This window comes from Miscanthus floridulus, chromosome 2 (genome assembly GCF_019320115.1).
Source record: "Miscanthus floridulus cultivar M001 chromosome 2, ASM1932011v1, whole genome shotgun sequence".
Classification (NCBI taxonomy): domain Eukaryota; kingdom Viridiplantae; phylum Streptophyta; class Magnoliopsida; order Poales; family Poaceae; genus Miscanthus; species Miscanthus floridulus.
The window spans coordinates 93,781,231-93,794,895 of NC_089581.1; the positions used below are offsets into that span (position 1 = coordinate 93,781,231).

Consider the following 13,665-nt stretch of genomic DNA (forward strand, 5'->3'; position numbering starts at 1 on the left):
TCCTCGGTAGCTAGGAAGCCCGTTTTCTTCTCCCATCGGTGCGAGGCAGTGAGCTGAGCACGTTGGTGCCTCACCCTTCGCCGGAGGAGCCACCGGCGGCGAACTGCGCCACCGCCGTTCCTCCTCCCCTGTTTTCTCTCACTGGCGCGCGGGGTCCGCTTGTCAGCTGCCGTGGCTGAGGCGGGAGCCCAGCTGGGCCGCCTGCGCCGCGTCGTGGGCCGCGCCAGTCTCGCTCGCGGGCCGTCGTTCCTCGGGCCGGCCCAACAGCTGTGGATGTGTTTATTTCTTATTTGTTTTGTTTGTTTTATTTCACAGTTTGGCATATAGATTCAAAAATGTGTATCTCCTAGTATATACATCCAAATGCTATGGTTCTAATTTTGTTAAGTTCCTGGTCTTGTCTAGTATTTAATAAAAATATTATATGAGCACATGTTTTAGAAAGTCTGGATAAATTAAATAGGATTGTGAAATGTGTTTTTGGGTACATGCAAACTTGTTTAAATTTTATCTTGAGTTTCTGTGGTCCAAAAATTATGAAATTTTGTGGGTCCTCTATTTTGGTGTAGTAGAGTCTCTGGTTAAAATTTCAGAGCTAGTGCATATGTAGTTTTTAAGTTATAGAATTTCCTTTTATTAATGGGTGGATCTTGTGTGAATTTTCATAATTTTTATATAGATCCAGTGAAGGTAAAATTTGGTGAGTAAGGTTCTTATACTAGAATGAGGCTAGGAAAAATGTGAAATCTATTGCTTGACACTTTTCATTAGGGTTTCCTAATTATGCTAAAAATGGACATACCACTTGTTATTTTAGGTACAGCAAGTTCTGCTTGCTCAATGACTTTGAAAATTTTATGGTAGTCTATGTGAAGCATGAGATAGCTACTGTAATTTTTGTAGATTTTTATGAATAGTTTTACTATATATTGCTTTAATCACCTAATTAATTAAATAAATTAGAAAAGGGTAATAAATAATTTATTTAGAAGTTGGCACTATACTTTCTAGTGTTCCTCTGGTGTGTGAAACAAGTTGGTAAACTTTGTTTGGTCAAATTAGGCTTTTGCCTCATCAGTAAATAATTAAGTTAGTAACCCTGTCAATTCTGGACAGATTCTAGATTTACTGGAATTCAGTTTGGTTAACATAAGAATCATGCTGTGATGTTTACAAATGAATTGTAGAGGATTTCATGAGCTTTCCAGAATGTCCTCTTGCAAGTCATTTGGATTTATAGAACTCTGGTTATGATTGAGTTAAGTGACTACTTGTTGCATATGAAACTTTAACTGTTATTTCAAGTATGTCTTTACTATTCTAAGTTCATGGTACTGTTCCTAGGTGATAGGTCCTTAACTGAAGATGAGCATCTTTATCTTAGGTTATGCAAGTTAGGTAAGTTAATCTTGTTCTTTCAGTTAAGTTAGAAATATGCTTAAAGTGATTTGAATAGGGTTAGTCTTACTCGGTAAACGAGTGTCCAGTAATGCGTTCGTAAACACTCACTACGATCCATTCATACATGGATATACATTCCATCATCATCTTCCATCTCTTGTGCATGCACGATTCTTACTATGCATATGCATGCAATAGGTGTTCCGGAGGGAGTCACGCTTCTGGAATTCGAGCCAGTACTTCCGGAGGAGCAGCAGCAAGCTCAGGAGCAGGAGGTGCAAGCCCCCGAAGAAGGAGTCAGCGAAGAAGTTCTTGAGTGCCCCGATCACCAACCTTCATCTTTTCTGAAAGGCAAGCCCCGGAGCATTCTAAGACTCCTATGTTTTCAAAATGGTTACTTTGAGTATCTTTATTTATTGATGCATTAAGTGATAGGAATTGGATGCGAACACTTGTTGCATATATACTTATTCCTTGGCCAGTACACGTACCCTGAATCCTATTTAGGTCCAGGAGCGAATCAAAGCTTAGCCATGCTTAGACCGGTAAAAGTCAGGTGATTTCCTGTCACCTGCATATTAGAAAAATGTCTGGTCCCGGTTGGCTATAATTGCTATCGTGGAGAATAACCATGTGGTTAATAATGAATTGTGACCGAGCGGGAGGTCAATAGAGAAGCAACAAGGCAAGGAGGTCTTGGTTGTGGATCTATCCCCGTCTGTGTCGGTTAAGGACCGATTCGCTGTACGTCCTCATGTCATGTTGAACGCATGCCTATCACTTAGTTGGCCGGATAACTCGTTCCGACCGCGAAGCCGAGTAGCTCAACTCAGGCCGGAAGACCGAGAAGTGAAAGTGCGCACCCTGGCGGTAGTAAGGATGTGCGGGGAGCTATTGGCGTAAGTCCGAGGTGAGATTGACCACCTGGCAGAGTGGACTCCCTGAGGGTGCGGCGCTGCTCGGAGCCGCGATTTCTGAGATGTACCAAAGGTGACCTAAGGCTGCCTTCGCGAGGTATGCCTGGGTTTGTGTTAGGAATACCCCTCCAGCTGGATAGGAATCGATTCGAATCGCCGTCTCTCCCGGATAGTGAGAACTTGACTGAGCAGCGGCAACGTAGATGCACTTAATTGAACTTGATGGTTAAAGTGATGATGATGATACCACATTTTACCGGATATGGTTACTAATGTTTGGAGTTAATCAATTGCTTGCTCTAGTACAGGTGCTAATCTAGTTGATAGGTTAATATTGTTAAATTGCTGCTTACTCATAAACTTAATTATGCTCTCGTATCACTAAAGCGTTTTTGCAAAATGGTTGTCAAGCTAGATCCACCGATAAAGTCTTGCATAATCCTTGGTGTCATTTATTTCTGGTTTACGACGGGTAAGTCTAGCTGAGTACCTTCTCGTACTCAGGGTTTATTTCCCCTTGTTGCAGATGACGTGCTATATAACGGCTACTGCAAGTATTGTCTCCACCCTGCGGGGGATGAAGACTAGATCATGGGCATGATCATCTATGTTTTCTCATCTTACTGCTTTTGCTGGATATGACTATGGTACTGGCTTGTATTTGAACTAAGTGTGTGTGATGGCGTTAAACTACTTTGCTTCCGCTATTTGTGAACTCGTTTTGTAATAACTATGTGTACTCTGATGTATGTGGTACTTATGAACTACTTGTGAAATGGATGTAACATGTGGCTTGTTATGTTGAATTACTGTGATCTTGGTTGTATGCAAGTTGGTTTGAAATCCTTCGTGGTTTCAGTTGACTACCGGGTTTATATGGGTTCAAGTATGACGGTTTGATCACTCCGGTGATTGCTTTTGTACTTGTGCTCTTATAAATTGGTCGGTTCTGTTACAGCTGGTATCGGAGCTAGATTCAACATTAAACATGTCATATGTGTATTTAAAACAAAAGCTTTTGTTTGCAAAAATCAGTTTTGACAAAATTATAGTTATCATTATATAGGTGATCAAATCTGAAATTTTACCTAAGTGCCAGTTGTCATATCCTCTATGCCCAAATAAGGACTTTCAGGTGGCTTATTTAAGTAATAACTTTTGGGGGGTAATTGCTTTCATTTTATTTCGTCGTCCATACGGCGTGCTATTGTATGGATGCCATCCGTTTGGGTGGTAATGTATGGATCAATTGCCTCTACGCCCAGGTAAAGTGAGTTGGGAGAGCATGACCGTCTAACTGTCGGTCTAGGGGAGAGTTAGTTTTGGTTACCAGAATGTTTACATGTTGCACACATGTACATATGAAGGTACTTAATTGTGGGTGTATCAATCGGGTAGCTTTGGATACCGAAGTATATATATCCGGGGATGTATATATGGAAAGTATCTTAGTTTACTGCTTTCATTGCATACTTATTTCTTTTGTTGGGATGGGCTGCAATGAAATTTTCTGCAGGTACACTAACAACGCAACGCGTAGCTCGACTAGATACGTATATGAGAGAACGTATGTATGCCACCGTCTATGTCGCTAGAATGATAAATTTTCTTAAGATTCGTGAGGACGTACGGAACGTGCATGCATCATGTTTACTCATGCCATTACATTTTTGCATCACTCCCTCCCTTATCTAATTATTCCATTATAGTTTCTCATCCTTTAAGGTAATCCTCTCACACCCAAGTTGCCATGCTACCACTGATGGCCGCACTACCACTACCGCCCTGGAGCAGTCTCGTTATACTTAGATGAAATTTCTGAAACTTGAAGTTGATCAAAAATTTGGCATATGAGTGGCTGCATCGCATGATGGTGCGGAGTAAAGTTATGGCGATGTTATGAGGATGAATTATTGTGCCTCTGTTTATTGTACGAAATTAAATTCTCCAATAAGTTCAGTTGGGCATAATTCTACAATCCGTCTGCATTATATCTGACATCGTCCATCATTACTCACAAATGCGCTTCTACAGATGTCGCGCAATCTGCGTTCAGGCCGTGGTGGGGGTAGTGGCGATGATGATCTTCCACCGCCACCTTCGCCCACACCGTCTGATCTGTTGGCCATGCTCGTGGAAGGTCAGCGTGCGTTGGGGGATGCCATGCGTACCATGGCCCAGCATCAAGCCCAAGGCCGCAATCAACGTCAGGGACCAGAGCCCAACCAGTTTAGTGATTTCAAGGAATTCCAAGATACCAAGCCACCCATCTTCAAGGAAGCTGAAGAGCCGCTCCAAGCAGAAGAGTGGCTGAACACGCTTGAGCACAAGTTCCGTTTGCTCAGGGTGACAGAGCAGATGAAGGCGGAGTATGCTTCGCATCAGCTACAAGGGCCAGCAGGTATATGGTGGCGACATTATCGGTCCACACTACCAGAAAATGCCCAGATCACTTGGAATCGATTTCAGGAGGCTTTCAAGAGTCATTATATTCCTCCCGGGTTGATGGCCATCAAGCACAATGAGTTTATGAAGTTGGTGCAGGGCACCAAGACACTTACTGAATATCTTCATGCCTTCAACCATCTGGCAAGGTATGCTCCAGAATTTGTTGATTCAGAAGCTAAGAAAATCGCCAGCTTTAAGAGAGGGCTTAGTCCCAAACTGATGAAGTCCATGGGGAACAACAAAAGTGTCACTTTCAATGAGTTCGTAAGTGATGCTCTTACTCAAGAGAATAACGATAATGTCTATGCCGCTTCCAAAAGTCGCAAGAGGATCTTTGAGGCAGGTGTCTCTCAGGCTAGAGCTCCGGTAGCGAAGACTCAGTTTCGCCCACCGACTACAGCCGTTCGGTATAGGCCGCCACAAACAAAGAACCAGGCAAAGACTGGGTTCAAGAAGGCATTCACTGTACCTCTTCCAAAGGGTACCACAGGACCTGGAAATTCTTTTGTTCCGCCAGCTAATAGGCCCTGCTGGAATTGTGGCAGGACAGGTCATTGGTCCAAGAATTATCCGTATCCTCAGAAGAACAATCAGAAGCAAGGGAATTCTGGTGCTCGTCAAGGACATGTTAACTACACCAACGTGACCGAGATACCCTCAGGAGAGGTAGTCACCGCGGGTAAGTTTCTTGTGAATCACCATCCGGTAGTTGTTCTATTTGATTCTGGCGCTTCGCATTCATTTATGAGTCCAGCTTTTGCATCAAAATACAATCAGAAGGTAATTACAGTATCCACGGGTAGTTATTGCATTAGTGCAGCTGGAAGTAATATTTCGACCAATCAAATAGTGCTGGGGGTAAGGATTGAAATAGAGGGCCGCGTGTTTATGGCCGATGTGGTAGTCCTACCGGGATTAGGGATAGATGTAATCCTGGGAATGAAGTGGATGAGCGGTCATGGAGTGCTCATCGATACTTCCACTAGGGTCGTTATGTTGAGGGATCCTGTTAGCAATGAAGCCTTCCTTGTGCCACTTCCCAGAGAGCTGGAACTCCACAACACTGCTAATGCTATCCAGACCCCGAGAATCGAGGAAGTCCCAGTAGTGTGTGAATTTCCAGATGTATTTCCTGATGATCTACCTGGTTTACCGCCGGATCGAGATATTGAATTCAAGATCGAGTTAGTACCGGGCACTGCACCTATTTCTAGAAGGCCTTATAGGATGCCGCCCAATGAGTTAGCAGAGCTTAAAGTTCAGTTGCAAGATCTGTTAGAGAAAGGTCTTATCCGACCTAGTGCTTCTCCCTGGAGTTGTCCTGCTATATTTGTGAAGAAGAAGGACAAGTCATTGCGCATGTGCGTGGATTATCGTCCACTCAATGCGGTGACCATCAAGAACAAGTACCCATTGCCCCGCATTGATATTTTGTTTGATCAGTTGTCTAAGGCAAGGTATTCTCTAAAATTGATCTGAGATCTGGTTATCATCAGATAAAGATTAGACCGGAGGATGTGCCTAAGACCGCTTTCTCCACCAGATACGGGTTGTATGAGTATCTGGTTATGTCTTTCGGCCTGACCAATGCTCCGGCATACTTCGTATATCTGATGAATTCAGTGTTCATGGAAGAACTGGACAAATTTGTAGTTGTCTTCATCGATGACATCTTGGTCTTTTCTGTAAATGCTGAAGAACATGCCGAGCATCTGAGAGTTGTTTTATCCAGGCTACGGGAGCATAAGCTTTATGCCAAGTTCAGTAAATGTGAGTTTTGGCTTAAGAAAGTACCTTTCTTAGGTCATGTGTTGTCCGATGAAGGGATTTCGGTTGATCCGTCTAAGGTGCAAGAAGTCATGAATTGGAAAGCACCAACTTCAGTACATGAGATCAGAAGTTTCCTTGGTTTGGCTGGGTATTATCGTCGATTCATCCCAGATTTCTCTAAGGTAGCCAAGCCCATGACCAGGTTGCTCCAAAAAGATGTGAAGTTTGTTTGGACTCCAGAGTGTGAGACTGCTTTTTGCACTTTGAGGACCTTGTTGACATCAGCTCCTGTGTTGGCACAACCTGACATCGAGAAACCTTTTGATGTGTTTTGTGATGCATCAGGTACTGGTTTAGGATGTGTCCTTATGCAGGAAGGTCGAGTTATCGCCTATGCCTCACGTCAGCTAAGGAAGCATGAAGCTAATTATCCAACTCATGATCTTGAGTTAGCTGCGGTTGTGCATGCTTTGAAGATCTGGAGGCATTACTTGCTCGGTAACGTGTGCCATATTTATACCGATCATAAAAGTCTCAAGTATATCTTCACTCAACCGGAATTGAACATGAGACAGAGAAGGTGGCTAGAGTTGATTAAAGATTATAACTTAGAAGTTCATTATCATCCAGGTAAAGCAAATGTTGTTGCCGATGCTTTGAGTAGGAAATCCCACTGTAATTCTCTCTTGGAGGCAGATTATCATTTGACACATCTGTTACATCCTGCTGTGTTGCACAGTATTACCCTTAGTTGCTCTCTAGAAAGTAAGATCATTGAGCTTCAGAAAACCGATGTGGGTGTGTTCCACATCAAAAGAAAGATAAAGGAACAAGAGACAAAGCACTTTCGTATTGATGAGAAGGGTGTTCTATGGTTTAAGGACAGATTAGTAGTACCGAAGGACAAAGAGCTTAGAAACCAAATCTTAGGAGAAGCTCACTCATCCAAGTTATCTATCCACCCAGGAAGTAGTAAAATGTATCAAGATTTGAAATCTCGCTTTTGGTGGACAAAGATGAAGAAAGAAATCGCAGCTTATGTTGCAAGGTGTGACAATTGTTGTAGAGTCAAAGCAATTCACATGAAGCCGGCTGGACTTCTCCAACCATTGTCTATACCAGGATGGAAGTGGGAAGAGATTAGTATGGATTTTATTGTTGGACTTCCCCCTACCCAAAAGAATTTTAATTCCATATGGGTGATTGTGGATCGTTTAACAAAGTCTGCTCATTTCATACCAGTTAGGGTTGACTATCGGCCAAGTGACTATGCTGAGCTATATTTTAACCAGATAGTACGTCTCCATGGTGTTCCTAGGACCATTGTATCTGACAGAGGACCTCAGTTCACCGCTCGTTTTTGGGAACAACTGCATAAGATGATAGGGACCAACTTAGTTAGAAGTTCTGCTTATCATCCCCAAACCTCCGGACAGACAGAGCGGGTAAATCAAATATTGGAAGACATGTTAAGAGCTTGTGTCATATCATCCAAAGGTTCATGGGATAAGTGGTTACCCTTGGCTGAATTTTCCTATAATAATAGTTATCAAGAAAGCATCAAGATGGCCCCTTTCGAGGCGTTGTATGGTCGCAAGTGTAGAACTCCTTTAAACTGGGTTGAATCTGGAGAAAGGAGATACTACGGCATTGATTTTGTCGAAGAAGCTGAACAACAAGTCCGCACTATCCAAAAACATATGAAAGCCGCTCAAGCTAGGCAGAAAAGCTATGCGGATAAAAGAAGGAAGCCCATTGAGTTTGAAGTGGGTGATCACGTTTATCTGAAGGTATCACCGATGAAAGGTGTGCAGCGATTCGGAGTGAAGAGAAAGCTTGCACCCAGGTATGTAGGTCCATATCCGATCATAGAGAAGAGTGGGAATGTAGCTTACAAGATAGAGTTACCTTACGAGATGAGAGCTATCTTCAATGTGTTTCATGTATCTCAATTGAAGAAATGTCTCCGTGTTCCCGAGGAAAGAGTTTCACTTCGAGATGTCAAGTTGAAATCAGATTTATCCTATGAAGAAAGACCAGTGCGGGTTATCGACACAAGAGAAAGAGTAACCCGGAATCGTGTGGTCAGGTTCCACAAGGTTATGTGGAGTAATCAGGGTAGTGAGAGCGATGCAACGTGGGAGAGGGAAGATTATTTGAAGGATGTATACCCTACCTTTTATTCAAAATGGTACGCTTTTCAAATCTCGGGGCGAGATTTTTATAAGGGGGGAGGGCTGTAACACCCTAGGTGTTAGGCTTGCATAATTGCACTTGCATCACATGAGCATGAGCATCATTATCTCATTCATAAGCATCATATCATTATGAATATTATCATTTCATGTGTGTCTTTATTTGAACTGCTTGGTTTATGCTAGCAATTGTGTGTGCTCTTGGGTGGTCTATACAAATGTGTGTCAAATGTCCTCTTAAACCACTTAGCCACACTTAGTTTGTCTTTAGCAACAATGTTCATGTTGACCATCGTACCTAATTACACTTCTAAGTAATAGTTGGACTTGTGTTGACCCTAGAGCTCTTATCTTTGACTGTTTAAAAAGTACAACTTAGAGTGTTTGCATGTCTAAGCAGCCTAAAGCAAAGTTGTAGAAAATTTTATCTGGAACAAACTTTGTTTAGAGGTCAAGTCATGAAAATGTGTGGAACAGTCTCAAACATGGCCCACAAGTCAGAATTGGGGCTGATTCTACACTTAGAAATTTTCTAAGTCCTAAAGCTGAATTACAGTTTCTTGAGCTGATGTTGGGAGCGCTGTATCTCACTAACCAAGCTAAATCAGCCCGAGCTCCTATTACAAGAATTGTAGTTCTCATATGGATGACCAACTTTGTCAACTTAACCTAGAGCTAGATCGGCACCGTTTAAGAGCTAATGATCGTCAAAAACTCGCTGTCAGGCTCCATCATTGTTTCTCTGAATCGCGTCTACAGTGCTTCGGCCGGTCAGTCATGGCCGACCGAGCTCAGGCCGCGCGCGCCAAGTGGCGGCAGTACGCCGGCGTTGGCCCCGTGGGTCAGGTCATTGCGGACACGACGACGCCACGCGCCCCTCAGCTCGCCTATTTGCTTCGCCAAGCGCGTCTGGCCTCGTCAGTTCGCGCCGAACCGAGCCGCAGCCGCTCGCCATTGCCGGCTAGGTCTCCGCCGCCACCTCGCTCTCGCGCCATTGCAAAATCGCGTTGCCCAGCTAGCTCCAAGCTCCGCCGCGACCTCCTCTTGCTCGTCGTCGCCTCCACGCAGCCAGTAAATCCCTGGTGAGGCCGCTTTCGGCATTTCCGCGCCGTCGCAACCTCGTCGGAGGTGAGCCCGCCGTGGCCAACCACCACCAGAGCTCCCTCCTTCCTTTCTCTCCCATCCCTCGTGGTTGTTGCGAGCTCCCGATGCTCACTCCTGGCTTAGGTCAGTCCGCCATGGCCGTAGTTGGCCGGCATACCTTGCGCAGCGCCGCCGCAAGCACCATTGCCGACGGCGACCTTCTCCTCGGTAGCTAGGAAGCCCGTTTTCTTCTCCCATCGGTGCGAGGCAGTGAGCTGAGCACGTTGGTGCCTCACCCTTCGCCGGAGGAGCCACCGGCGGCGAACTGCGCCACCGCCGTTCCTCCTCCCCTGTTTTCTCTCACTGGCGCGCGGGGTCCGCTTGTCAGCTGCCGTGGCTGAGGCGGGAGCCCAGCTGGGCCGCCTGCGCCGCGTCGTGGGCCGCGCCAGTCTCGCTCGCGGGCCGTCGTTCCTCGGGCCGGCCCAACAGCTGTGGATGTGTTTATTTCTTATTTGTTTTGTTTGTTTTATTTCACAGTTTGGCATATAGATTCAAAAATGTGTATCTCCTAGTATATACATCCAAATGCTATGGTTCTAATTTTGTTAAGTTCCTGGTCTTGTCTAGTATTTAATAAAAATATTATATGAGCACATGTTTTAGAAAGTCTGGATAAATTAAATAGGATTGTGAAATGTGTTTTTGGGTACATGCAAACTTGTTTAAATTTTATCTTGAGTTTCTGTGGTCCAAAAATTATGAAATTTTGTGGGTCCTCTATTTTGGTGTAGTAGAGTCTCTGGTTAAAATTTCAGAGCTAGTGCATATGTAGTTTTTAAGTTATAGAATTTCCTTTTATTAATGGGTGGATCTTGTGTGAATTTTCATAATTTTTATATAGATCCAGTGAAGGTAAAATTTGGTGAGTAAGGTTCTTATACTAGAATGAGGCTAGGAAAAATGTGAAATCTGTTGCTTGACACTTTTCATTAGGGTTTCCTAATTATGCTAAAAATGGACATACCACTTGTTATTTTAGGTACAGCAAGTTCTGCTTGCTCAATGACTTTGAAAATTTTATGGTAGTCTATGTGAAGCATGAGATAGCTACTGTAATTTTTGTAGATTTTTATGAATAGTTTTACTATATATTGCTTTAATCACCTAATTAATTAAATAAATTAGAAAAGGGTAATAAATAATTTATTTAGAAGTTGGCACTATACTTTCTAGTGTTCCTCTGGTGTGTGAAACAAGTTGGTAAACTTTGTTTGGTCAAATTAGGCTTTTGCCTCATCAGTAAATAATTAAGTTAGTAACCCTGTCAATTCTGGATAGATTCTAGATTTACTGGAATTCAGTTTGGTTAACATAAGAATCATGCTGTGATGTTTACAAATGAATTGTAGAGGATTTCATGAGCTTTCCAGAATGTCCTCTTGCAAGTCATTTGGATTTATAGAACTCTGGTTATGATTGAGTTAAGTGACTACTTGTTGCATATGAAACTTTAACTGTTATTTCAAGTATGTCTTTACTATTCTAAGTTCATGGTACTGTTCCTAGGTGATAGGTCCTTAACTGAAGATGAGCATCTTTATCTTAGGTTATGCAAGTTAGGTAAGTTAATCTTGTTCTTTCAGTTAAGTTAGAAATATGCTTAAAGTGATTTGAATAGGGTTAGTCTTACTCGGTAAACGAGTGTCCAGTAATGCGTTCGTAAACACTCACTACGATCCATTCATACATGGATATACATTCCATCATCATCTTCCATCTCTTGTGCATGCACGATTCTTACTATGCATATGCATGCAATAGGTGTTCCGGAGGGAGTCACGCTTCTGGAATTCGAGCCAGTACTTCCGGAGGAGCAGCAGCAAGCTCAGGAGCAGGAGGTGCAAGCCCCCGAAGAAGGAGTCAGCGAAGAAGTTCTTGAGTGCCCCGATCACCAACCTTCATCTTTTCTGAAAGGCAAGCCCCGGAGCATTCTAAGACTCCTATGTTTTCAAAATGGTTACTTTGAGTATCTTTATTTATTGATGCATTAAGTGATAGGAATTGGATGCGAACACTTGTTGCATATATACTTATTCCTTGGCCAGTACACGTACCCTGAATCCTATTTAGGTCCAGGAGCGAATCAAAGCTTAGCCATGCTTAGACCGGTAAAAGTCAGGTGATTTCCTGTCACCTGCATATTAGAAAAATGTCTGGTCCCGGTTGGCTATAATTGCTATCGTGGAGAATAACCATGTGGTTAATAATGAATTGTGACCGGGCGGGAGGTCGATAGAGAAGCAACAAGGCAAGGAGGTCTTGGTTGTGGATCTATCCCCGTCTGTGTCGGTTAAGGACCGATTCGCTGTACGTCCTCATGTCATGTTGAACGCATGCCTATCACTTAGTTGGCCGGATAACTCGTTCCGACCGCGAAGCCGAGTAGCTCAACTCAGGCCGGAAGACCGAGAAGTGAAAGTGCGCACCCTGGCGGTAGTAAGGATGTGCGGGGAGCTATTGGCGTAAGTCCGAGGTGAGATTGACCACCTGGCAGAGTGGACTCCCTGAGGGTGCGGCGCTGCTCGGAGCCGCGATTTCTGAGATGTACCAAAGGTGACCTAAGGCTGCCTTCACGAGGTATGCCTGGGTTTGTGTTAGGAATACCCCTCCAGCTGGATAGGAATCGATTCGAATCGCCGTCTCTCCCGGATAGTGAGAACTTGACTGAGCAGCGGCAACGTAGATGCACTTAATTGAACTTGATGGTTAAAGTGATGATGATGATACCACATTTTACCGGATATGGTTACTAATGTTTGGAGTTAATCAATTGCTTGCTCTAGTACAGGTGCTAATCTAGTTGATAGGTTAATATTGTTAAATTGCTGCTTACTCATAAACTTAATTATGCTCTCGTATCACTAAAGCGTTTTTGCAAAATGGTTGTCAAGCTAGATCCACCGATAAAGTCTTGCATAATCCTTGGTGTCATTTATTTCTGGTTTACGACGGGTAAGTCTAGCTGAGTACCTTCTCGTACTCAGGGTTTATTTCCCCTTGTTGCAGATGACGTGCTATATAACGGCTACTGCAAGTATTGTCTCCACCCTGCGGGGGATGAAGACTAGATCATGGGCATGATCATCTATGTTTTCTCATCTTACTGCTTTTGCTGGATATGACTATGGTACTGGCTTGTATTTGAACTAAGTGTGTGTGATGGCGTTAAACTACTTTGCTTCCGCTATTTGTGAACTCGTTTTGTAATAACTATGTGTACTCTGATGTATGTGGTACTTATGAACTACTTGTGAAATGGATGTAACATGTGGCTTGTTATGTTGAATTACTGTGATCTTGGTTGTATGCAAGTTGGTTTGAAATCCTTCGTGGTTTCAGTTGACTATCGGGTTTATATGGGTTCAAGTATGACGGTTTGATCACTCCGGTGATTGCTTTTGTACTTGTGCTCTTATAAATTGGTCGGTTCTGTTACACCTCTATGATATGTCAATTGGCTGCTATAAGAGAAAAAGAACTTTACTTTAGATTAGAGTTATATAGACTTAATAACATCAAGAAAGATGAGAGTTAAATAATAAGAAATTTAGCACTCCAATAAAGAAAAATGAATTTGTATCAAAACAAATAGAAAATAGGGTAAGGGAAACCCAAAAAGAATTAGAACATAGCAAAGATAAGATAAAAGACATAGAAGATAATGATATAAGCAAAGAGGAGCAATGAGAAATTAATAATAAGTTTTTATTAGAAATCTAAGAAGAAGAGGATGAAGATACAATTGAGATATGCAGTAACTTAGTAAGTCTCATAAACCCCTTAGAAAATAA

General features: G+C 43.0%; 1 protein-coding gene across 2 annotated transcripts; it reads left to right on the top strand.

Annotated features, from left to right (window-relative positions):
* The first annotated feature begins 944 nt into the window (after positions 1–944).
* LOC136539201 (uncharacterized) lies at positions 945–13,160 on the top strand. 2 transcript variants are annotated; one of them, XM_066531136.1, is made up of 3 exons: positions 1,016–1,752; positions 11,636–11,788; positions 12,881–13,160. In XM_066531136.1, exons 1-3 carry the CDS (start codon positions 1,581–1,583, stop codon positions 12,940–12,942), a joined length of 387 nt encoding a protein of 128 aa, XP_066387233.1. In that variant the 5' UTR covers positions 1,016–1,580; the 3' UTR covers positions 12,943–13,160. The 2 variants fall into 2 exon arrangements, 1 of the variants encoding a protein (XP_066387233.1); XR_010779596.1 differs by lacking the exons at positions 11,636–11,788; positions 12,881–13,160 and adding an exon at positions 2,845–3,124 and having other exon boundaries at positions 945–1,752.
* Positions 13,161–13,665: the final 505 nt, after the last annotated feature.